Source organism: Schistocerca americana, chromosome 6 (genome assembly GCF_021461395.2).
Source record: "Schistocerca americana isolate TAMUIC-IGC-003095 chromosome 6, iqSchAmer2.1, whole genome shotgun sequence".
Taxonomy (NCBI): domain Eukaryota; kingdom Metazoa; phylum Arthropoda; class Insecta; order Orthoptera; family Acrididae; genus Schistocerca; species Schistocerca americana.
The window spans coordinates 204938707-204965593 of record NC_060124.1 but is presented as its reverse complement, the minus strand read 5'-3'; the positions used below and the strand labels follow the sequence as shown (position 1 = coordinate 204965593).

General features: G+C 43.8%; 1 protein-coding gene across 3 annotated transcripts in view; it reads right to left on the bottom strand.

Moving 5' to 3' along the window:
* LOC124619683 overlaps positions 1-26887 on the bottom strand; it is a 212497-nt gene that overhangs the window by 65563 nt on the left and 120047 nt on the right. For 2 of the 3 annotated variants that reach the window (XM_047146228.1, XM_047146227.1), the window contains exon 8: positions 3540-3877. In XM_047146228.1, the coding sequence (XP_047002184.1) occupies positions 3540-3877 (338 nt within the window). The remainder of the gene's footprint in view (positions 1-3539; positions 3878-26887) is intronic. The other variant, XR_006980110.1, reaches the window with a different exon arrangement.

Here is a 26887-nt window from a genome sequence, read left to right as displayed (position 1 = left end):
CGTACCTGGTTTACGTATATGGTTTGTGGATATCAGTATGCCCCGTTTCAGCAATCGAGTGTTTAAGAACAGGCACAATGAGTGGAAGAAGAAATGTTTTGTTGTTTCGAAGGGAGATGCTGCTCAGACTGCTTCACCAACTACTCCAAATGAATGTGATAGAACTTCTTCCAGCAAGAAACTTTGTGACAGCAAAGAAAAATTTGAAAACTATGAAAGTGACAGTAATGATGCGAACGAAATAATTAACATTCCCTTGCTCTCTAATACTTTGAAACATAACTTATTATGCCAAGTTTGCAAAGAAAGAGGACTGCAATTGAAAATAACTTCAGACACTGGTTTGGCATGTAAAATGTTATCGAAGTGTAACAAATGTGCTGCAGAAGTTTCGTTTTCTAATTCTAACAGTATTCCTCGTAGTGGTAATAGGGGAAAGAAGGTGTATGATATAAATGTTAGGCTAGTGTATGGCTTGCGTTGCATTGGCAAGGGCAGTGCTGCAGGGACAATGTTATGTAGAATTATGAACTTGACAAAACCATCAACCAAGTTTGGATTTTATAATGAATTGGTGGTATCTCCTGCTGAAGATACTGCTCAAGCAACAATGAAAAAAGCAGTTGAAAAAGCTGTGACAGATAATGGGAACTGTAGAGATTTAACTGTTGCTTTAGGTGCATCATGGCAACGTAGAGGTCATTAATCTCTAAATGGAGTTGTTACAGCTACCAGTGAAGACAGTTGCAAAGTAATTGATGTTTCTGTTCTCTCAAAACATTGTAGATGCAAGGGCAATACCAAGGACAAACATAGTGAAAAATGCGAAGCAAATTTTCATGGCACAAGTGGAGCGATGGAAGTAGAGGGAGTGAAAGCAATTTTTTCCAGGTGACAGGAGTGGTATAACATACGATATACTAACTATCTAGGAGATGGTGATTGTAAGGGATATAAAGCTGTAGAGGAACTCAAACCTTATGGCAATGAAATCCACATTAAAAAAACAGGAGTGCATTGGACATGTGCAGAAGCACATGAGGGCTCACTTGCTCAAACTAAAGCAGGATCCCAGAAGCTTAGTGATGGTAAGACCCTTGGAGGAAGAGGAAGATTGACAAATGAAGCAATTGATAGATTGCAGAGGTATTATGGGTGTGCAATTAGGCAAAATGCAAGAAGCATTGGGCATATGAGGAGAGCAGTATGGGCATTATTTTTTCATACTGCATCAACAAATGAGCACCCACAACATGGACTGTGCCTCACAGGTGATGACTCATGGTGTAAGTACCAATTAGGAAAGGAATATGCCCATAAAAACAGTTTACCAAATGCTGTAATTGATGTAATTAAGCCCATATTCAGAGATTTATCACAGCCAAGTTTATTGGAAAAGTGTTTACATGGGAAAACACAAAATCCAAATGAAAGTGTAAATAATTTAATTTGGGTTAGGATTCCCAAAAGTGTGTTTGTACAGATAAAATATTGCATTTTGGAGTGTATGATGCAGTGGCAACATACAATGAAGGAAACATCAAATGTGATGTGCTGAAAAGTTTAGGTTTCCAACCAGGACACAACACCATTTCCACAATGTGCCTAATTGATGAAGAAGGACTAAGAGGTGCAGGAAGAAGAGACAAAAGCCTACAACATGCAGCAAAAGGGAAGAAAAGACCAGTGAAAAGGAATCTAACACTGGAAAAAGAACAGGATGCTGATCATCCATCACATGGGGCAGGAATGTATTAAAAAACTTTTCCCGTAACTTCAAAATTTTCATCTTTGAGGAACATTTTCTCAAAAACTGCAAACAGTATATCAATGAAATTTATACACAATATTGTTTACTTCTTTTCCTTCATTTTTATAACAAATTGTAAAAAAATATTGTATAATTCAAGAGTTATAGAAGAAAAAGTGCAAAATTTTAGAGAAAAAAATAAGCATCTGTTTAAAAAAATTGTAAAACAAAAACCAATAAATATTTCTTAACATGGCATTATAACTTTGTAGAGAAATATTCACTGAACATGTAGTACAAATTTCTGAGCAATGTGTTTAATGGTTTTAGAAAAAATGTTCCTTCTATTTGCTAAAATTAACATGGAGGAGATGGATCATTCCGGCTCCCCTTAAATCCTCACCAGTACCCTGTCTGTCAGTATTCACCAATTTTGCTCAACCAAATCTCTGATGACAACAAGCAATGAAAAATGTATGGATGAAACTCAAAAGATCATAAACTTGCCAATTCATGAAACACTGGACAGTTTATCATGCACCTGACTAAAATCTGGAGGAGCAATATGGGTAAACAATGGTGAACTTGCTCCAGAAAGTTATGATCTAATAAAAGAATGAAGAAACCAGAGGATGCCCCATGAACAGTCATGAGAAGATATGTAAACTAGATCAGACCATCGAACTCCCAGGAGCGAACAGATCAACAAAAATATGAAGCTCTCTTAATTGTGTCAGATTTGTCCAAGTCATGACCAAAGCAACACTACATAAATAGGAATGATTGATGATGACAAATGGGACTGCAGGACATCGGACCACATTTTGCATGACTGCTCAAAAAGAAAATTCATGAGTACCCAAAAAAAAACTTTGCTAACACAAAACCTATACACCGATCAACTGGCTAGAGTCTTTGGATATTCAACCATGATGGGAAATGGCTATCTCAACCTCTTATAGCTATTCCCTGCTCTGCAGATTTCATTGTTTATATTTCAGATCATTATATACTGTAGCAGTTTAAAGTATGTCCTTGTAAACTATAATTCTGTCAGCTAAACACTATATACATAATAAATACCCTTAAGAAGAAAAGAGGAAGGAAAGTTAGTGTTAAGTATACTACATACGCTATGATTGGGAAAGTATACGGAAGGAAATCAATCATGTTCTTTTAATATGAACCCTCTGAGCACTTCCTTAAACAATTTGGAGAAACCATAGAAATCTTAAATCTGGATTATGTCCAGATGTGGATTTGAACCACCAGCCTCCTGAATGTAAGCCCAGTACTTTAATCACTGTTCCAACTTGTTTAGTCCTGTTAGGGCATAAATGCATTGACATGTGAGTGTAAGAATCCCAATGTCCCTGAAGATGCTTCTGCAGTATGTTCTGTCATCAACTTTACATAATATTATTACAGAATACTCCTGTAACATAAATACTTTCCAACCTTAGCTGCATTAGGCTAGATGAACTACATGATTTGCCAAAGGTTCTTTAGTTCAATTAACACTAATGAAAGTTGCTAAACAAAAAATATTGTATTTCAAGAAAATTATTAGTCTCAAAACTCCAACAGTCACAATTGCCAGTGGAGGCACTGAGTATTAGTAGCTCCTACAAATACACTGTGAAATGGTCAGATGGTAAAAAATCAGATTCCTGTTATTCAAATTTTGCAAGTGGTATAGAACTAGTGATACTGATGGGGCTTGGAAATTTACATAAGTGCAACATATGAAAACACTGTACATATTTAAGGAGAGTAACTTCATTTGTACCTTCCAAAAAACATTTCACTGTCACAGTCATCTTCACTGTTTTCTTTATCATGACTGGAACTTGCCTTTGCTGAATCTGACAAACTTTTTAATATATTTCTTTTTCGAGGACTTCTCATTGTAGGTACAAGTGGGTCACAATTTTTTATTTGTTTAGCAATATTTTCCCTTCCTTTTCTGCCCTCCAATACCAGTGATGACGTTGGTGATGATACTGCTTGTGTGGTTACAGTATCGTTTGCTGGAACCCATGGATGTAGTTCATTGTATATATGCCTCAGAATTAATTTTGCTTGCTTTCTTTTCAATGGTTTCAATCCATATTTTTGCAGTTCTTTCTGAAACAACAAGTACACAATAAAATCAACATTACATGGGAGTGAATCATATTGCTAGAGCATTAAGAGCTATGCTGTATCCCATAGGACAACATTTAAATTTAGAAGTAAATTAAGAAATTATACCAATTAAATATTTCCATATTTTTAATATTTAATGAGTAAAACACCTGTGTGGTACAGTTATAAACGGAATTTAAAAAATCTTGTTATTATTGACAGTAAAAATATTGATTGGATATTTTTAGATTGAAAAAGAATAAACGTATTTACACTTTGGATTCATTAGTATGTTTATGATGCACATACTACATATTTGTATAGTTGAAGCTCGTGTAATTTTTCTAATACACATTTATGTAACATAAAGGAAAGACACCACTAATCTATAGCAGACATATATGTGGCACATAGATACATATAACAGAAAACAGTAGTCACATTAGCATTCAAGCTCTTCCTATTTTTTAAGCAGAAGTACACGCATTACACACACCATACAAATGTACACCACCACAAGTCATCAACGATCAAAATTCACACAGTAGTATTTGACAAAAAGGGGATTCTAGAAAGTCATGCCATTTTTCAATGCAGTTTCTGTTTTAGTACAGTCAAATGATAATCTCTTGCCCCAGAGGCACATTCAGGGCTCTTCATGACATCTCTTATCTGAAAGACAGCACTAATTCTATCATGATTGGTTCATATTCTTCCAGGCAGCAACCCAACTTCATGGCTTACTGAGTTGGTGCAGCTGCTATTGTGCTTTATCTAATACTTTCCTTTCAGATTTAGTGGTCGGTTGGTTTAAAGAAGGGTGGTGAGGGGGGGGGATGGACCAAACTGCGAGGTCATCGGACCCTTGTTCCCAGTAAAATAATTACACAAGGGAAAGAAGAAAAGAAAGGATACATACAGCACAATAACAGGAGAATGGAAGAACCAGAACGACGGATGGACAACCAACAATACTATGGACAAAACAGGAAAAGAAAACCACAGAGAGAAGCAAGAAAAAGGTAGAAGGGATGAAAACAAGAGAGCAGATGTCTGTGGCTGGCCGACCACGAGAATAAAAAGGAAACGCCAGCCACTCTGTGACACATTAAAACATCCAGCTTAAAAGCATTAGACTTGAGAACACAAAGGGGCAAAGGACATGCACGAAAACCTATAAAACGTAAAACTAAATTAGCCAATGAGGCATTGTCAGCTAAAATTAATGGTAACAAGTCTGGTAACTGAAGAGTCCATTGCAGGGCAGACAAAGATGGACAGCTCAGCTCACAAGATATGGGCCACTGTCAGCCGGAAGCTGAACCAACACTAAGGTGGGTCATCACGGCACTGGAGGTAGCCGTGTGTCACCTAAGTGTGGCCAATGCGGAGCCAACAGAGAACCAGAGTCCCTGTGAGAGGTCCGCATGGAGGTCTTCCACACATTCATAGTTTCCTTAATGGCATGTAGTTTGTTGTGCATACTGAGATTATGCCATTCTGTCTGCTGAAGCTGCAAAACCTTGCAGCGAAGTACTGAACACAGGTCGGTTGCAGAGAAGACAATTTCCATAAGTGGTTTCCGTGTAGCCTGTTTTGGCAAGCCTGTCGGCACGTTCGTTGCCTGGGGTTCCAATGTGATCTGGGGTCCAAACAAACACCACTGAACAACTAGGACCATTTCAGGACATATGTGGACTACTGGATGGTCGCTACCAAAGGATGATGAGGGTAGCACTGGTTGATAGCTTGTAGGCTGCCCAAGGAGTCAGTTCACAGAAGAAATTACTCTCCACGGCATGAACGCACGTGCTCAAGAGCATGAGGTACAGCCACCAGCTTGGCAGTGAAAACACTGCAGCCATCGGGTGAGGAATGCTGTTCAATATCTCCTCCATGGACATACGCAAAGCCAACGTGATCATCAGCCATTGAGCCATCAGTGTAAACCACTTCATGGCCTTGGTACATGCCAAGAATGAATAGGAAGTGGCAGCGGAGAGCTGTAGGATTAACTGAATCCTTAGGGCCATGTGAAAGGTCCAGGCAAAGCCGCAACCTAGGTGTACACCATGAAGGTGTATGTGAATGGTCCTCAAGTATAGGTGGTACAGGTAGGACTCCAGTTCGGAAAGAAGGGATTGGACATGAACTGCAACTGGAAGCCCTGACCTGGGCTGCCGATGCAGGAGATGAACCACTGTGGGTGGGAAAAGGAGACGGTAATTCGGATGCGCAGGAGAACTACAAAAATGTGCAATGTAACTGGTCAGCAGTTGTGCACGCCTACCCTGTAATGAAGGGACTCCGGCCTACACCACGACACTGGTCACTGGACTCGCCCAAAAACTCCTGTCGCTAGGCGAAAGCCACAATAAACGCAATGCTGAGGGTGTCGCTGAAACATAAACCAGACTCCCACAGTCAACGCTGGATGAACAAGGGCTCTGTACAGCTGGAGCAACGTAGAGTGATCTGCACCCCAGTTAGTATTGCTCAGGCAGCGGAGGGCATTGAGATGCTGCCAGCACTTTCACTTAAGCTGATGAAGGTCAGGCAGCCACGTTAATCAGGCCTCGAAAACCAGTCCTAAGAATTGATATGTCTCCACTACAGTGAGTGGATCGTCATTAAGGTAAAGTTATGGTTCTGGGTGAATGGTACGACGCCGACAGAAGTGCATAACAAATGACTTTGTGGCCAAAAACTGGTAACTGTGGGCTAGAGCCCATGACTGTGCCTTGTGGACGGCTCCCTGTAGGTGCTGCTCAGCAACACCAGTACTGGTGGAGCAGTACAAAATGCAGAAGCCATCTGCATACAGAGAAGGTGATACAGATGGCCCTGCAGCTGCTGCTAGACAATTAATGGCCACAAAAAATAGAGATACGCTCAATAAAGAGCCCTGCCGGACCCCATTCTCCTGGATATGGGGGGAACTATGGGAGGCACCAACTTGGACATGGAAAGTACCAAGCGACAGGAAATTTTGGATAAAAATTGTGTCAAGGATATGATGTCACCAGGTCATGTCATAAACTTTTTGTAAATCACAAAAGATGGTAACCAGGTGTTGGTGTCTGGAAAAGGCTGTTCAGATGGCAGACTTGAGGGACACAAGATTATCAGTGGTAGAGTGACCCTGGCGGAAGCCGCCCTGACATGGAGCCAGTAGGCCACAATTCTCCAGGACCCAACCCAACCACCTACACACCATACGTTCCAGCAGCTTACAAAGAACGTTGATGAGGCTGATGGGCTGATAGCTATCCACATCAAGTGGGTTTTTACTGGGTTTGAGCACCAAAATGATGGTGCTCTCCTGCCACTGGGATGGAAAGACGCCATCGCACCAGATCCAGTTGAAGATGATGAGGAGATGTCGCTTGTAGTGAGATGAGATATGTTTAATCATCTGACAGTGCATCCGATCTGGCCCAGGAGCACCAGCCGCCGTTTGAGAGTGCGAAAGGCTGGGAGGTAATTCTCCGATGCACAGGCACTAGCATAGTGCTCAGCAAAGTGCTCAGCAATCACGACTGCTTTGGTAGATAACGCAGCATTTATGTTAACACTGGGAACACCTGTTGGGGTCTGGTACCCGAAAACACGTTTGATCCTTGCCCAGACTTGGGAAGGTGACATATGGCACCCAATGGTCAATGTATCTCTCCCAACACTCCTGCTTCCGTTGTCTGATAAGTTGGCGAACATGGGCACAGGTGCTCCAGCAAAAGGTGCCGCTTATGCCGCTGTAGAGCTTGACGGCACTCCTTAATTGCTTCAGTTCCAGCGACCACCAGAAAGGATTGTTGTAGTCACCTGCTCAACCATCACATCAATGTTCTCGTATTGGGGAGATTCAATGGTGACAGCAGAGGTGAAAGTTTCCCAGTCCACCTTGTTTAAAGTGCATCTGGACAGGTGTTCGTGGGCCTGACACTGGGGCAGTGACAGGAAGATGGGGAAGTGGCCACTACCACACAGGTCGTCATGTGCTCTCCAGTAGATAGATGGGAGAAGTCCTGGGCTGCAAATTCATAAATCAATGGCTGAGCAAATACCATGAGCCACACTGAATTGTGTGGCGGCCCCAGTATTTAAGAGGCAGAGTTCGAACTCAGACAGTAAAGTTTCGACATCTCTTCCTCAGCCAGTAAGCATGGTGCCACCCCACAAGAGGTTATGGGTGTTAAAATCTCCCAAAAGTAGGAAAGGTTTAGGGAGTTGATCAATCAGTGCAGCTAATACATTCCAGAGTACTGCACCATCTGAAGGAAGATATACACTGCAGCCAGTTATTTCCTGCGTCGTCCTTACTCTGACAGCCACAGCTTCAAGAGGGGTTTGAAAGGGCACAGTTTCACTACAGACTGAATGTAGGACATAAACGCAAACTCCACCCGACACCCGATTATAGTCACTATGGTTCCTGTAACATATATCCATTGTGTCTGAGGGTCCAGCAAGATCTAGGTCCTCAGCGGACGCCAGAATCTACACCTCATCTGCAGACGTACAGCTTGTAGGTAGCGGTGGTGTGGGTGCCACCGCAATTCCCTTGGTCTTGGAAATCTTCTTTTTGGATTTCTCTCGCTGTTCCTTGGGTTTCCCTGGCTGGGAGGACTTCACTGATTCAGTCTCCGGGGACTGAGGATGAGCGTGAAGCCCTACGACCAGCTGCTTTTGAGCTCTTCAGCCACTGGCGGGTGTCATCTTTCCCACTAACAGAAACCTGGGAATGGAGTGATCCAAGGGACCCTTCCTAGTGAGAGGAGCTGAAGAAGACTTACGCTTCTCCAGCACGGAAGTGGGGACTGATACCCCCGATGGTTGGGGGGGAGGGGGGGGGTTGCTACTGAAGTAGGTGGTGCAGGAGCAACAGGGAGGGAAGTTCCCCCCGCCATCAAGGGCACAGGTGTAGTTGTCAGGCTCTGAGAGGTGACTGGGGTTGGTGGAGCTGGTGGGGCTAGAACTGTTGTAGCAGCGGCTTAAGACGGTGTCATATGTACAGGATGTAGGCATTCAAATTTTCTCTTAGCCTCAGTATGGATCAATCGATCCAGGGTCTTGTATTCCATGATTTTCCTTTCTTTCTGGAGAATCCTGCAGTTAGGCGAGCAAGGCGAATGGTGCTCTCCACATTTGACATAGATGGGAGGTGGGGCACATGAAGTATTGGGATGTGGTGGGTGTCCGCAATCTCGACATGTGACGCTGGAAGTACAGAAGGAAGATATATGGCCAAACTTCCAGCATTTAAAGCACCGCATTGGGGGAGGGATATAGGGCTTTACATCACAGCGGTAGACCATCACCTTGACCTTCTCGGGTAATTTATCACCCTCGAAGGTCAAAATGAAGGACCCGTGGCAACCTGATTATCCCTCGGACCCTGGTGGACACGCCATATGAAATGTACACCTAGCCACTCTAAATTGGGGTGCAGCTCATCGTCAGACTGCAAAAGAAGGCCCCTATGAAATAAGATACCCTGGACCATATTTAAGCTCTTATGGGGCGTGATGGTTACAGAGACATCCCCCAGCTTGTCACAACCGAGTAACACCTGTGACTGGGCAGAGGATGCTGTTTTGATCAAGACTGACCCAGATCTCAGTTTGGACAAGCCCTCCACCTCCCCAGACTTGTCCTCTAAATGCTCAACAAAAAACTGAGGATTCATCATCATAAAAGATTCGCCATCAGCTCTCAAACACACAATGTACCAGGGCGAATAAGAGCTGCTGCCACCCTTACCCCGACGTTTCTCCAATGGTGTGGCCAGGGAGGGGAATGATTGGGAGTCATACTTCTGTGCATTGAATTGAGCCCGTGAACACTTAGAGCCTGCTGGTGTTCGACCACCAGCAAGAGATGATGTACTATGCTTCATTGCGTGTCATCTACCCTGATGCCACCCACTTCAACCAGAGGCCCTCCCCACAGGCCCCACCCAGCCGCAGCAAAGGCCACCTGGCAGGATGACCATTGCTGGGAGTCCAGATGCCCCAGGGTGACGGGCATCTACTCCTTGACATACATGGGGAGTTAATGGCGCACGCATCAGCAGAGCGATCCCTGTGTGGTCAGGGGGCTACAACCAACAGGGTATGTGGCAGCCCCACCACAATGGACTGGCTACTGTGCTGGACATCAGGTGCAACCAAGCAAACAAGTCCATTATCATCATCAGCGTAGAAAACGATACTGCACAGTTGATGGAAAAATACACACCCAGGAGTGTGACCTAGCCAAACAATTAGAGAATGCACAGAAGTGTAGATTCACATCGATGAAGGATGCGATAGGTCTCAGCGCATGATGGCCACGATGCACCATGTAAGGCACCCTTCCCCAACTGGCTCACTCTTCAGGAAAATTTTGAAAAATGGAGGTCAAACCCTACAGGGGACCATTACATAAAGGCTGAAACATGTGAGACTACTTTTAGTTGCCTCTTATGACAGGTTGGAATACCTCGGACCTATTCTATCCCCCGGACCCAGAGGGGGACAGATTTAATGGTAAGATGGCCCAGTGGATAGCCCATAAAATACTGAACATATAGATCAAGCATGGAAACACGAAGAAGGCCTACAGAACTGTGAAAAAAAGCAAAATAGAAACAGATAATGGTCCAAGCTTAACAAGTACAACATCGAACAACGTGAAAGATCTACGGTGTCGGGGTTACATGGTCCCAGTGTGGACGTGCCATGTCCAAAACTCTCTTGTGCCATTTCTTCTTCTGTTTTTTTTCCACATTATGAACTGTCCATCCGGTCATTGAAACGTAGTCTTGGTGGCTGTCATACTATACACTTGTTATAGAATATGAGCCATGTGGTGAGAATACATTGCTGTCACAAAGTAAATGTGATGAATAGTGAGAGCGACGAGATCCACATAAACATCTCAAAAAAATAAATAAATAAATAAATAAAAGGGTAAATGGGTGTGAACTATGTTACAACAAAGGCATTCAAGAGTCAAAACTTCCAAAACGGAATGCAAATTCAAAAATGTTAAAAACATATGTTTTGACAGAGCACAGAGAAACTCTGTGATTGTGAAACTCTTGCATTCATTTGTTGCAGCTTATGTGGAAGCTATTACGTTTTCATCAGTTCCTTGTGATTGATCACATTCAGATTCACACACACACTTAACTCAGTCAAGGAGGCACCTCTCACTCACCAGGCGTACAAATTAGGTGTGTCAATAAAGGATTTCTATCATATGACACACCAGACGTGTTTTCCGGTGGAGGATTCAATTGACTTGTCCCCTTGTCATCAAAAATTTGTGGTTACCATTTGAAAGCCATTTCCTTTCAACACAGACACAAATCTGAATACAACAAACAGTGGGAGGGGGTGGGGGGGGGGGGGGGGGGGCACGACACAAGACAGCTCTGAACAGGGCTCGCCTGCTTTGCAGTCCAACACCAAAACTACTTAACCCCAACACCATGGCTCTTCCATGTTGCTCTATATCGCTTTTCTTGTGCTTGAACTGTTCATTATTTCTATTTTGCTTTTTTTCCCCCCACAGTTCAGTACACATTCTTCCTGTTTTGATGCTTGATCTGAGTTTAGTTTTTGATGGGCTGCCCATGCCCTCTTCCCATTAAATCTGAGGGGAATGCAATGGGAAGTTTTCCTTGTAAGTAATGTAAGTTAAAAGCAACTACGGATTTAGCCCAATCAATGGAAGGAAAGAGCTAAAAACAAGGACTTCTCCTAGGAGAAAGGTCCACAAAATACGCCTTAGAGATAGCGGTGCTCCCAAACCAAAGATTAAATGTCCTTCGCCATGTTGCTATGACAGATAAAAAGTAAAAGGCGATCAATAGCCCACACATCATTTGCTAAAACGGCCGATAACTCAGACAGCAAACATACGCTGGAACATAAGCGGCTAAAAAAAGGGCATTGGCTCAGGAAATGGTGAAATCTCAAAGGTTGATGACAATGAGCACAATGTGGTGAGGGATCACCGTGTAACAAATGGTAATGAGTAAAACGACAGTGTCCAATATGCAACCTAGCTAAAATGATCTCTTGATGAGAGGGCTGAGAGGAAGTCGGTCAAGTCACTGGGAGAAGTTTAATTCCCTCAAGTTCATTCCTGTGAAGAGATGACTAGTGGTGATGCCTAGTGACACCATCTGCCAACAGATGGCAACTTGAAATCACCCAAAGGAATGGGAGAGCTAGCAGGCCGAGGTAGGAGGACGACAGCCTTGGCAGTAGCATTAGTGGCCTCATTTCCCGTCAGACTGACATGACCAAGAACCCACATGAACATCACAGTGGCTCCCTCAACAGTGAACAAGTGGAAGCTTTCTTGGACCCGTTGCGCCAAGGGATTGACTGTGTACAGCACAAAGAGGCTCTGAAGAGCACAGAGAGAATCACAGTACATGATTCGATGAAAAAGCCTGTGTCACGAGATGTACTGGGTGGCCCAACAGAGGTCGAAGAGCTCTGCTGTAAAAAAGAGCAGTGTTCTGGAAGATGATGCCAAAAATGGTCATTCGCCAATGACGAAGGCACACCCCACAGAGCAATCAGCGTACACAAAGGTGCTATCAATAAGACGTGAGCGAAGATCGATAAACTTACAGCGATAGATCCACACTGGAGTAGTATCCTTAGGAAGCAAATTAAATACAAGATGGACACTGTACATCGCATGAAGCAAATGTGGTGAAGGGCTCACCCACCACCCCCAATCAGGAATGCAGCAGGTAGTGTGGATTTAATCTGCCAGAGCAGTAACCAAAAGCAAACTCCAGGAGGTAACAGAGAAGCAGGGCGTGCGCCATACTGGCAGTCAAGGGAGTCATCAAAAAAGAGGGCATAGAATGGGTAACCGGGTTTGGCAGACAAATGGCATGCATATCCACTGAAGAGGACATATGCTGGTCATACAAGTGGTAGTTCAGCAGCTTCTGCATGCACACTCTCAAGCGGGCTAGTGTAAAATGTGTCAATACTGAAATGCGTTCCACGGTGGTTGATAGTGTTAAGACAGCGTATGATGGAAGGACATGCAGAGGAATAAATAAAGCACCCATAGTCTAGTTTTGAATGGACAGGGGATTGGTAAAAACAGAGGAGGTTGGTCCGATCTGCTCTCCAGGAAGTACTGCTTAGGACACGTAGGACAATGAGAACACTTATCTGCGGCTAGATAAAACACGTGGGAGGATGGAGAAAGTTTCCTATGAAGCAAGAGCCAAAGGAATTTCAATGTGTCAATGAACGGAAGAGCAACAAGCTCAAGATGTAAAGACAGTGGAAGAAATTCATACAAATGGTTTTGTCAGTGGAAAAGTGAAAGCCATTGTCAATCCTCCACAAACAAATATGATCAAGATATTGCTGAAGACACCACTCGAGGAGACAAGTGCATGGAGAACTGCAACAGATCACAAAGGCATTGACAAAAAGGGAGTCAGAGATGCCTTGCAGGAGACAGTCCATAATAGGGTTAATGGCTATAGAAAAGAGGACGATACTTAGGACAGGCACACTGTTCTCTTGGAAAAAGGCCTGAAAACTCTGTCTTTTAAAAATTGCTGAAGGGAGTGGGGCAGGCGGCTTCGGAGGCCCCACATATATAAATACGGAGGATACTAGTCCTCCTGCAGGTGATGTAGGCTTTCTCCAAATCAAAAAACATGGTCACAGTCTGGTATATCCGCAGAAAACTGTTCATAACTTGACTTGACAAAGTGACAAAATGGTCAACTGCAGAACGTTGCACTCAAAATCCACATTGTGCAGTGGTTAGTACATTGCAAGACTTGAGCTAACATACCAGCTGGCCATGTATCATAAGTTCCATCACCTTACAAACACAGCTAGTGAAAGAAATGAGGCGGCAGCTACACGGCCTAGGTATAGGTAAAACAGTTACTTCATGCCAGCGTCTGGGAAACATAACACTACCCAAAGGCAACTGTATGTATGGTGGAGAAAGTACTTGCCACAAGAGAAAGATGGTGCAACATCTAATATAAACATGTCCGGCCCTGGGGCAGATCAAGACACAGTGAGAGTATGGTCTATCTCCCTCATAGTAAAGGTGGCATTGTAGCATTCACAATCCTGAGAAGAGGAAGGTGGGATGATAGGGGGTGGAGCTCAAATTTTCCACAAAATAATGGCCCAAGGTATTGGAGATAGCAATAGGGTCCATAATGACACTGTCTGCTATTGTCAGGCTGGAAATTGGAGAATGGACCTTCGTTCCAGAGAGGCAGCGGAGGTTTCCCCACATGACGGAAGAGGGAGTGAAACTATTAAGAGAACTAGAAAATGAAATCCAGATAGTCCTTTTGCTATCCCAAAGAATGCTGCAACACTATGCATGCAACTGTTTATAATGAATACAGTTCGTCATCAGAGGACAATGGTAAAACGCAGAGAGCATTTGCCTCCATGTGCAAATTGCACCACGGCGCAACTCAATCCACCAGGGGACCGGGCCATGGCATGGTAAAGATGAAATGCAAGGTATGAAAGGTTCTGTGGCGGTAACGATAACGTTTGTAAGATACTTTACCTGGTCACCACAACAGGGAAAATATTGTTTTGTCGAAAGGGTCGCCACGGAGGAGTAAAACCTTCGGTTGGCCTTAGAATGCTGCCAATTGGGTTTACACTCAGATGGGATAGGAGTCAGCAAACGGATAGTGCACAGGAAATGGTTGCTCGAGTATGTATCAGAGAGAAAGGACCACTTGAGACAACAAGCAAGCTGGCAGTGCAGAATGAGAGGTACAGATGGGAACAGGTATGTGTGGATCTGAAAGGAATGTGGGTGCTCCAGTGTTAAGACAGATGAAGTTGAGTTGACTGAGAAAGTCAGCCAAGAGGTAACCTCTCAGACAAGTTCTCAAAGAGCCCCAAAGTGGAAGGTGAGCACTAAAGACACCAAGCAACAGGAAGAGGTGAAGGAGCTGACCAATAAACTGGAGTAAGTCTGTGCTGGTGACAGTAAATGCCAGAGGGACGTAGACATTTCAAAGAGAAAATGTGAAATGAGGAAGAAAGGTGTGACTGCAATAGCTTGCAGCTGGGTGTTCAAAAAAATGGCTCTGAGCACTATGGGACTTAACATCCATGGTCATCAGTCCCCTAGAACTTAGAACTACTTAAACCTAACTAACCTAAGGACAGCACACAACACCCAGCCATCACGAGGCAGAGAAAATCCCTGACCCCGCCGGGAATCAAACCCGGGAACCCGGGCGTGGGAAGCGAGAACGCTACCGCACGACCACGAGATGCAGGCGCTGGGTGTTCAGCTGGGTGGTTTGTCTATGAACAACATTCTGGATGAGCAGCATGACTCTCCCATGAGATGGAATATCTACCTTGGAGGGAAGGTCAAAGCAGACTGGAAGGAAACCTGAGATGTCAAAGTGGTAATAAGAACACAGTTTTGTTTCTTGGTGGCAGAAAACAAGTGTACACAGTTGTTCCACAAACAGTCTAATGTCTCCTTGTTGGGGATCTAATGCCACAAACGTTCGACTGGAGAAGACTCATAATGGGGAATGGGAAGGAGGGAATAAATGAAGGACAATCACCTCAGCGGCTGCCAAGTGCCAGGCTTTGAAGACTCACTGCTACAGGGTGTGGAGCCTGGAGGATCTTGTTCCATGACATGTCCAGAAGCGTGAACATTCTCCCTGGGTTGGCCTCTAGATTCCAAGGCAGAAAAATGGTAGGACGCACGCACTGGCAAAATGGAGGTTGGCTGGGTGTGGTATTATGCAGCGTCACTGTTGAAGAGGATTTTTGAGTCAGGGAAGGAGAAGACTGTTTGCCTTTGTTTAATTTCTTAGAGCCTTTACAGTTGCAGATGAAGACTCAGATGTTTGTTCACTGAAGGGACATAAAAAGTCTTCACAGGAGCATTCTTTTTGTCCTTCCTGGCCTGCCAGTTGTGTAGCAGATGATTTTCTCACTGGGTGTGAAGATTTGGCAGCTTGTTGCGCAGCTGTAGGAGAAGGGAATGGGCGATTTCAAACTGCTGTACTGAACTGGAGATCACAGGCCTACATGACCATGTTCTTCATGGAGCAAGGCATAGCAAGAACTGTACTATATGTGCTGGATGGTAAAATGCAGGGCTTTCGACCAGCCAACAACTTAAAGAGTGACAGAGTAGGGTACCTTTTCCTTCACCCAAATCTTCTGGATGGTCTACTCATTGAGATACATTGACTTTCATGGAATGAGGTGGCATGGTTGCCATTACAATTGATACAGCAGAAGGCAGGCAATCACCCTCGTGAGCATCTCCACCATAAGTAACACAATTGGCCGAGTTTTGAAAAGACATGCAAATCTGGTTATAGCAATGACACTGATTGCAACACATCAGGCTTAGAATGTACGGTCAGACCATGCCTTAATCTTCAATGGGTGCACTACTCGATCAAATGTGAGAAAAAGTGTGTGTGCAGGCACTAAGTTTGCATCAACATTTTTCATTACCAGATGGACCGCAGTGACACCCTGATCAGAGAGATAAGCTTTACCCCTGTCACACCATCAAGCAGCTGAGTGTAAATAACACCACGTGAGGAATTCAGTGTACAATGGGCCTCAATACGAACATGATAGCTGTGGAGGAGTAAAGATGTAAGCAGTTGCTGGGCTTGAAAATCACAATTGGTCTCCAGAAGCAAAGTCCCATTATGTAATACTTTTCTGAATAATAAACGGATTAACCACAGAAAAGGATTGACCTTCAGTATGTGATACCAGGGCACGGCCTGTACCAGGCAGTACGTGCGAACTCTATCTGTCGACTCCTCACTGGAAATTGTGCATTACCCTGTCACCTGTTGTGTCGAATGCATGGGCCAGCCTTCAGGAATGCACAGGGCGGAAGAAGAAACAAAGAGAGAAATCATATGCCAAAGTGGAGGGAGAGGAGGAGATGGTGAATGAAGAAAGAAAGAAAAAACAGATGAGGGTCTGTTCCGATGCTGGGCTACCAAAACTTTAGCACACATCCCCAAAACTATCCCGAGGTGCTCCAAAGGCTGGGGCCCCGTGGTAGCCAATCACGAACTCACCAAAGAGTGGTGATCCAATTGGGGATGGGGGTTATCTTACTTCCATCTCCCTTTCCCTGTTTCCTCCTGGACATATGATTTCCACTCCCTGTGATAACTGAACTGAACTGTCCAGAATTTTATGGGTTGCCATTATGGGATCACTAATTTTGTACCAGGCTCTAATGCTTCCTCCTCACTACCTCAGTTCTGATGAACCATTGTTTGATAATGCATGGAGTCACAATACTGATGTGTGTTTTAAAAATCTAGTGACAGTGGCTGTCTGCTCTGTCAATTATCTGGCTACTCGTAACATAAATCATTGTAAACAAGTACTGTGCTGGAGTTCAGAAAGAATGACTTGGTGCAGGGCCACCATACTGTTCTTGCCACTTTCCATATGATGATGATCTTATTTTGAGCCTTTGCCCAATGAACTGTGGCGTGTATGATAAGGCCCGAGTTCACACAGTATGAGTGACACCAATATACTTTGAACAGTCACTGTGGGGTACTAATTCGTTGCAGAAAGTGGTTAGTTTCCCATCTGCCATGTGCCTGCTCATATGGAATAAACAAGTTTCTGTTTTGGCTGGATTAAACATTTCACACTTTTACTATATCCACTCAGATGTATTACTCTTTATTTAGTATTTTGTAACAGTAGTTATCCTAATTTTTTTATATAACACAGTTTCTGTGACACATCTACATGCTAGTCAGACTTCAGGAATGTATTACTTCATAAAATGAATCAGTTTCAATCCTTGGATATTCCATTTCCATAATAAATTACTTGCTGGTTGAGATCTCTGGGGTGATGACAATTTACATGCATTGTTTCTCAGGAATGTTGTTGGTTTCAAGTAAACAACACAGGAATCATCCTAGCCGCACATGACAATCAAGTCAACAAAGACCTACGTTTTCTTTATCTTTATGGAATCCAAATTGAATGTACTGCATTATAACTAGAGTTGGTCACAGTATATATATGATTAGTTCTAAAGACAGTTGAGGATAAATATACTACATGAATGCATGGTGTCACAGCGATATGAATTAATAATATCTTCTCTGTCTTCCAGTCACATCAGGTGATTAAAATCCGATGTGCTCTCCTTGGCCATTGTCAAGTTATAAATGACTGCCACATCTCCATGCCTCACCGTTCTGTAGCCACACTGCTGATTGTGAGTCACTGGTGCTCCCTTTCTCACCAATTATGGTAAAGTTTTTCTACCATGTCCATTTCAACCTCACGATGGCCAGGTCCCAGGCTGTGCTGATCTGCAAACCATCATCTTTATTGATGATGTCTTCAGATACTTTTATTTCTACACCTTCTTTTATAATACTATCCCAAAATCCCTTCATCCTCATACCGACAGATGGGAGAATTCGTAGAACACCTGGACAGCATTCACGACCACATCAGGTTTATGGTGGAAGTGGAAATAGATGGTGCACTGTCCTTCCTGGACGTCCTCATTCACTGGAAAACCAATGGGAACCTCTAACCTCTGCCACAGCATCTGCACGACACCTACACACATGGATCGGTATCTGCATTCTTTCAGCCATCAACATCTAGCACAAAAACGTGGCATTCTGAACACCCTCGTCCACCATGCTAAAGTTGTCTCAGATGCTGAAAATCTGTCGCTAGAACTGGAAAGTGTTATGCCACAGAACCAACTGCAGACTTCGACATTTTCAGTTTCCTATGGCAGATTATTTAGATTATCACAAATATTCATACAGCATAATGAACCAAGACTGTGGTTTGACAGTGAGGGAAATTTTTAATATTGGTGCTCCTGGTGTGTCTCAGATCTACAGCTATTTTTGGTGTGAAAGTGAACTAAATACAGTGACAAGATGGCAGACCATCTTGCAGACGAAAGTTCACGTGGGTCAAATGACAGTTATGTTGACACTGGGTGTGACTCCAATGACTAATAAGTGCCACTCTCAGGTCGATCAAACAGTGAAGATACATTTTATGCTGTAAACTTTGTTTAAAAAGTTGTAAAATGGTCCCCTAAGGTGTACAATTATGTGAGTCTATGCTTGTATGCGAAAGTGAACAATCTACATCAGGGTGTGCTGAGCTGCCATCTAGGGAGTAAAGTGTGAATTATGTTGTGGAATACACACAACGATTGATATAGACTTGTTACTTATGGATTATTATAGTTGTTGAACATTGTGAATCTCAGGAACATAGTTGATTCACTTCGACATATGAAATGTATGAAAGATCATAATTTTGAACGCACATTTGTTGTCATGCTTTATTTAACTTCATTACATGCTATGCTGGATCTGTGAAGATACACGTGGAGAATGTGTATGCTGTAGGTTCACATAAAGAAAAATTATATCTTTTGAAGAATCCTATGAAGGTGAAGCACAAGGAAGGCAATCAAAACATGCAGAGCCAAGAAACAAAAGTTCAATGTGGTGGAAATAAGACGTGATGATTTCTTCGGCTTTGCCAGTTTAACATCAGTTTAACAAACAGGAAAAATATTCCTCGTCGAGTAGTGGCTCGGATGAACATAAGATCCAGCAGAGAAGCAAAGAGAAGCCCAATGTAATACAATTTAAATACACTCACAATGATGGTGCAGGATACTATAAAGTGAGCTTATCTAAACAAGTTAGAGGTTGTCCGGCTGAACTTCAAAACACTGCCCTGAGCCTCAAATATCCCAGAGAATGAGCACTTACAAGTGTAAAGAAAGAAGACCATGAGTCAATGTTACGCTTCATTCCCACTATTCACCACGACTTTTTCAAGATATTACCAACTGCTACACAGACAACTGGAAATTCCAGTGGAGATGTGTTGACAAATGATGAAGAGGTCCCTCAAAAATCTGTTTAAACTGGGCACAGCACTGTATCTTTATAGCTCATAAGATTTTGTTTAGATGAATGAATGAAGACTGTCATACAGTAAAGTTGTTCACTTTTTACCGCACTTTCTTGAAATGATCATAATTTTTCAGGCTGGTAATGTGTACATTGTGTTTCAAAAGTGAAGAAACAACACTGAACAGTTGATAAGAGACAGTTGACTATCATTTGCTACCCTTAGTATCTCCCTGATTTTTTTTCTTCTGTGGTTGAAGTGAATATCTCAAAGCATGCAATTTGTTGTTGGTTCACTCTGCCATATGCCCCTTGAACTAAGTCATCTCCAAAAAGATTTCTGGAGAATAGCTACATCACCGCTAGGTATCACAGGCTATTTCTGTTGATACATGTAAGAAAAACGCCACCAAAGGAGAGAACAAAAAACTTGGGTTTTCGTTTTTCTGTGGCACAATGTTTGGAAAGATTAGTTGGTTTCTGAAGAGAGACAACATCTCATCAGTTTTCAGACCCCCAGAAAAAATATGACAGTTCAGGGGGTCTGTGAAGGATAATCTTGAAATGGGCAACATACCACGTCAGTGTGGTTGCTACTGTCTCCGCCAAACAGTACACACTATGGAGCAACACCAGGCAGACCACAAGAGGTGCTTACACCTATGTTATCCTGAAAAATCAGCCTTGGGACAAAATGATTTAGAAAATACATACTGATTTCTGTTCAATGAAACATCTGTCATTATGAGAACAAGGGATTTTGCGATAGCATTATACAAGAAGCTGTAGAAATAAAATAGCTGAAAACACTCTCAATAAGAATGGCAGTTTGTAGCTCGGCACAGCCTGGGATCTAGTCATTGCAGGTGCGACAGACACAAGATGAAAACATTCCCACATTTGGCAAGGAAAAGAGCACCAGTGGCAACACAGCCAGCAGCACAGCTCTCTAATAGCAAGGCCACAGCAACATGGCAGTCATTTACCATCTGACAATGGCCGAGAAGAGCTCAATCAAAAGCTCGTGGGATTTTAATCACCGAATGAGAAATGCGCTATCAATATCTCTGTTACTAAAAGTGAAAAGAAAATTTGCTGTAACTCCAGCCTTAAAAAAGACGGACATGTAGAACATTGGCAAATTAAGTATGAATGTTACTTTTGGATCTTCCCTGCAACCTTTTTTTAACCTCCAGCACGTGGCATTTCACCCCCTTCTTCCATCAGTATAATATATTTCACTTTCCCTGATAACATGGTAATAGCTGAAAATCTAAAAATTCCATAACTTTGTTTTTTAAGTTCGTGTATTTGCATAGTTGTCTCTGTGGTAAGTAGATATTGCCAGCTATAAGAAAAGGATAGATTGCCAATCACAACAGAGAGTAGATGCTGAATGGCAGACAGCCACACTGAATAAGATTAAACTAAACAAAGCTCCTCCCAAACAGGCTATGAAGGCCCAATGGTACCGACCAGCCGCCAAGTCATCCTCAGCCCACAGGCGTCACTGGATGCGGTCAGCATACCGCTCTCCCGGAAATATGTCAGTTTCTGAGACTGGAGCCGCTACTTCTCAATCAAGTAGCTCCTCAGTTTGCCTCACAAGGGCTGAGTGCACCCTGCTCACCAACAGTGTTCGGCAGACTGGATGGTCATCCATACAAGTGCTACCCCAGCCCAACAGCGCTTAACTTCAGTGATCTGACGGGAACCAGTGTTACCACTGCGGCAAGGCCGTTGGCATTGAATAAAGATAGATAGATATTATTTAGCCATCACACTAAATGCTTTGTCAAACATAGATAAAACATACATAAATATATCTAAAAACAAAGATGATGTGACCTACCAAATGAAAGTGCTGGCAGGTCGACAGACACACAAACAAACACAAACATACACACAAAATTCAAGCTTTCGCAACAAACTGTTGCCTCATCAGGAAAGAGGGAAGGAGAGGGAAAGACGAAAGGATGTGGGTTTTAAGGGAGAGGGTAAGGAGTCATTCCAATCCGCTCCCGGGCTGCAAGGTGTAACATTGTGGGGCTGTGCTGGAAACTGGGAGGGGGGAGGGGGGGGGGAAGCAAAGGGGAAAAGAGAGAGGAGAGAAGTACACAAGGGCAAAGGACTATGTAGGTGCACTGGTGGGATGAAGGCATATGTAGAGTTGTAGGGATAGTAGGGAAGAGGAGCAAAGCAGGTGGAGAAGAGAGACTAGTGAAGGTTGTGGCCAGGAAGGGGTAATGGGAATGAAGGATATGTTTGCAAGGATAGTTCCCACCTGTGCAATTCAGAAAAGCAAGAGTTGTGGGAAGATTCCAGGTGGCATTGGCTGTGAAACAGTCAAAGTCAAGCATTCTATGCTGGGAGCCATGCTCAGTAATTGGATGGACCAGCTGTCTCTTCATTGTGCACCAAGCACATCATAATCCCTTTACATCTGTTTCTGCACTCTGAGAACAGGTAATAGACTCCCTGCAACATGCTTGTCATCCTGCACCACTGGAACGAGACTAGCAGCAGCTGGACTATGGAATTATGGTCTCATGCTTAGGCTGTCATTAACACCCCAGGGCAAACTGTTGTGTCTGGAGTGGTGTTGTGGTGGTGAAGCTTGGAAATTTACAAATGCTGTCACACTGTATTCAGTGATGAATTGTGGTTCTGCACAACCCAGAATGATCATCATCAGTGAGTATGGAGGCAACCTGGGGAGAGGTCACATTCTTCCGATGTTTAGAAAACACGTAGCAATGTTAATCCTGACGACATGGTGTGGGGAGGCATCAGGTATGGCTTCAGGTCAAGGTTAGCAGTGATTTACATCTGCATCCACATACATAGTCTATAACCCAGCACACGGTGTGTGGAAGAGGGTACTATGCACCACTATTAGTCATTCTCTTTCCTGTTCCACTTTCAAATAGAGCAAGGGAAAAAAGCCTGGCTACAAGTCTTCGTACAAGCACTAATTTCTCTCATCTTATCTTTGTGGTCCTTACACGAAATACACAATGGCAGCAGTAGGATCATTCTGCATTTGACCTCAAATGCCGGTTCTCTAAATTTTTGCAACGGTGTCTTGCAAAAAGTGTCTCAACTGAGTTGCTGAAGCATCTGTGAAGTACTTGTGTGGTTTTCAAACCCACCAGTAACTAATCTAGTGTCACACCTCTGTACTGCTTTTTTGTCTTCCTTTAACCTGATCTGGTGAGGACCCCAAACACAGGAGCAGTACTTAAGAATGGATCACATTAGTGTTCTATATGCTAGCTCTTCCATAAATGAGCTACATGTTCTCAAAAACTGTCTCAATAAAACGAAATTGAGCATTCCCCTTTCCTACTGCCAACCTGACAAGCTTATTCCATTTCTCATCACTATGCAAATTTACACCTAGATATTTAATCAATGCGACAGCAGCACAATACTAATACTGTATTTGAATGTTACAGGAATCAGCAAACAGCCATAAATTGCTGCTCACCCTATCAGTCAGATCATTTATGTATATAGAGAAGAGTAGCAGTCCTGTCACCCTTCTCTGGGGCACTCCTGATGATACCCCTGTCTCTGATAAACACTCATTGTCAAGGACAATGTACTGGGTTATATTACTGTCTTTGAGCCACTCGCATATTTGGGAACCCAATCCATAACATGGACCTTCTTCAATAGTCTGCAGTGGGGCACCGTGTCAAATGCTTTCCAGAAATCTAAGAACATGGAAGCTACCTGTTGCCCTCCATCCATGGTTTGTAGGACATCATGTGAGAAAAGGGCAAGTTGAGTTTCGCATGAGTGATGCTTTCTAAAACTATGCTGTTTTGTGGACAGAAACTTTTCAGTCGCAAGGACATTTATTATATTCGAACTCAGAATGTGTTTATGAATCCTGCAGCACATCGATGTTCAGGATATTGGTCTATAATTCTGTGGGTCTGTCCTGTTATCTTTCCTATAGGCAGGAGTCACCTGCACTTTTTCCAGCCGCTTGGGACTTTTTGCTGGGCGAGATATTCACGATAATTGCAAGCTATGTAAGGGCCAATATTGCAAGGTACTCTCTGTAAAACTGAATTGGTATTCCATCTGCACCTGGAGATTTCTTTTTTTTTTTTTAACTATTTCAGTTGCTTCTATGTTCCAGGGAAGATTATTCCTATGTCCTCCACGCAGGAGTCTATGCGACAGACCACCGACAGTATTTTTGCACGATCCATCTGCATGATTTCTTAAACATTAAATTTAAAACTTCTTCAGCTTTCCTTTTGCTGTGTTCTATTGCCACCCCAGACTCGTTGATGAGTTAACTGGATAGAAGCCTTCGACACCCTTAATGATTTTACGTATGATCAGAATTTTCTCATGTTCTTGTAAAGATCTTTCGCTATGGTACTATGGTGGAAGTAGTTGTATGCTTTGCTGACTATCTTCTTAAGGGCACATGAAGTTCTACTAACTTCTGCCTGTCGAAATTTGCGCTTTCTTTTGTGAAGCAGGAGTGCAATAACCTCTGTGTCTTCAGCATTTTCCGAATTTGATTGTTGAACTATGTAGGCTCTTATCCATCCATAATCCACTTACTTGGCGCATGTGTCAAGAGCATAATTTAAAATAAATTTAAACTTTTCCCATAACTCCTCTTAAGTCCATCCCCACCCAATAATTCAGGTAGAGAAATCTGCAGACATGACCGTCTCAGAATCAATGGAGCCTCTGGTTGAGAACCTCCTGTCTCCAAACCAAAGGACACCGATCAATTCTGGGTGCGATGCTGCAAATTGTGAGCTCTGTTTGCACCCTGCGAGCGAGGCCAGCAGTCATCTCCACTTCTGCCATCTGCCCATGAGAACTGAGGATGGGCTCAGAACCCAAGTGACAGTCATCATTGATGCCTACAGCAGCAACAACCTGCAGACTACTATAGCATGCACCCTCGTTACCAGCAGGCAGGGATACCTCCACAGCTCGGATGATGCCCCCTCTGACAGCCATACCAAGCACACATTGGAATTCCTTTCAGCAAATGATGCTATTTCCTTCAGGTGCTCCATATGATGCATAACACTGAAGTGCCTGCTCAGACCCTGCTAAAGGAGTGGCCATCTGTCAACTCACAGAGTAAATGAGTGAGGCCAATGGCCAGCATCCATCACACTGATTCTCCATCTTCAGAAACACAACACTGTAACAACCTCCCACTCTCCCGGCAGTAAGCACAGATCCCCCACTTCGGGTACACTGGAAGGTGCCTTTTTAGCAGAGCACATGTGTGAAACAAGTGACACCTGACATGTCCCATACGATGCACTGGTGCCACACTCTGGGACAGCAGCCTGCAGACGGCTGACCGGAGCCACAAGCGTCTTTAGCTGTTTGCGAACTGCATCCAGCCCCTCCCACATCTGCACACACCCTATCCATCCTAGCATCACTAACTTAAGAATTACACAGACAACAATGAAAATAACAGAAAGAGCTAAATATATGACTTGTTAGTCCCCTGGTGCTTACCAACAAACGCTGATGGCTGACTGAGCTGTGATCCACGGTTACAACTGACCTGACTTGATATCAGCATGCTCTCTGGCAAATTTCAAACTGTATAAAATCCAGTACTGCTCCATAGACTTCCCTGACCCAGAAATTCACAAATATGTCTGTCCTAATTCATTAAAAATATTATTTCTGCCTATAGTGGATGATAAGACAGTAATTGCAGATGGAACGAGAAATAGTTCATAAAGGGAATGGCACTGTGGTGTACTTGGTGACCTGGACATGATAGCCTCCTTGATTTGTGTTGCCAACATGCACTTTGTTGAGCTGTTCTGGTGTCATGTGGGGCTGGAGATGGCAGTGAGAGGCTGGAGATGGCAGTGATGGCAGCTGACTTTGTGCATATAACAGTAGTGTATCAGGACTATTAATAAGGTGTGTTAGGGTGTGTTAGTAAGGCAGAGTTAACATAAAAGGGAATGCCATTAAAGTCAGATATTACCTTAACAGATACAGTGATGCTAAATACACTCCTGAAAATTGAAATAAGAACACCGTGAATTCATTGTCCCAGGAAGGGGAAACTTTATTGACACATTCCTGGGGTCAGATACATCACATGATCACACTGACAGAACCACAGGCACATAGACACAGGCAACAGAGCATGCACAATGTCGGCACTAGTACAATGTATATCCACCTTTCGCAGCAATGCAGGCTGCTATTCTCCCATGGAGACGATCGTAGAGATGCTGGATGTAGTCCTGTGGAACGGCTTGCCATGCCATTTCCACCTGGCGCCTCAGTTGGGCCAGCGTTCGTGCTGGACGTGCAGACCGCGCGAGACGACGTTTCATCCAGTCCCAAACATGCTCAATGGGGGACAGATCCGGAGATCTTGCTGGCCAGGGTAGTTGACTTACACCTTCTAGAGCACATTGGGTGGCACGGGATACATGCGGACGTGCATTGTCCTGTTGGAACAGCAAGTTCCCTTGCCGGTCTAGGAATGGTAGAACGATGGGTTCGATGACGGTTTGGATGTACCGTGCACTATTCAGTGTCCCCTCGACGATCACCAGTGGTGTACGGCCATTGTAGGAGATCGCTCCCCACACCATGATGCCGGGTGTTGGCCCTGTGTGCCTCGGTCGTATGCAGTCCTGATTGTGGCGCTCACCTGCACGGCGCCAAACACGCATACGACCATCATTGGCACCAAGGCAGAAGCGACTCTCATCGCTGAAGACGACACGTCTCCATTCGTCCCTCCATTCACGCCTGTCGCGACACCACTGGAGACGGGCTGCACGATGTTGGGGCGTGAGCGGAAGACGGCCTAACGGTGTGCGGGACCGTAGCCCAGCTTCATGGAGACGGTTGCGAATGGTCCTCGCCGATACCCCAGGAGCAACAGTGTCCCTAATTTGCTGGGAAGTGGCGGTGCGGTCCCCTACGGCACTGCGTAGGATCCTACGGTCTTGGCGTGCATCCGTGCGTCACTGCGGTCCGGTCCCAGGTCGACGGGCACA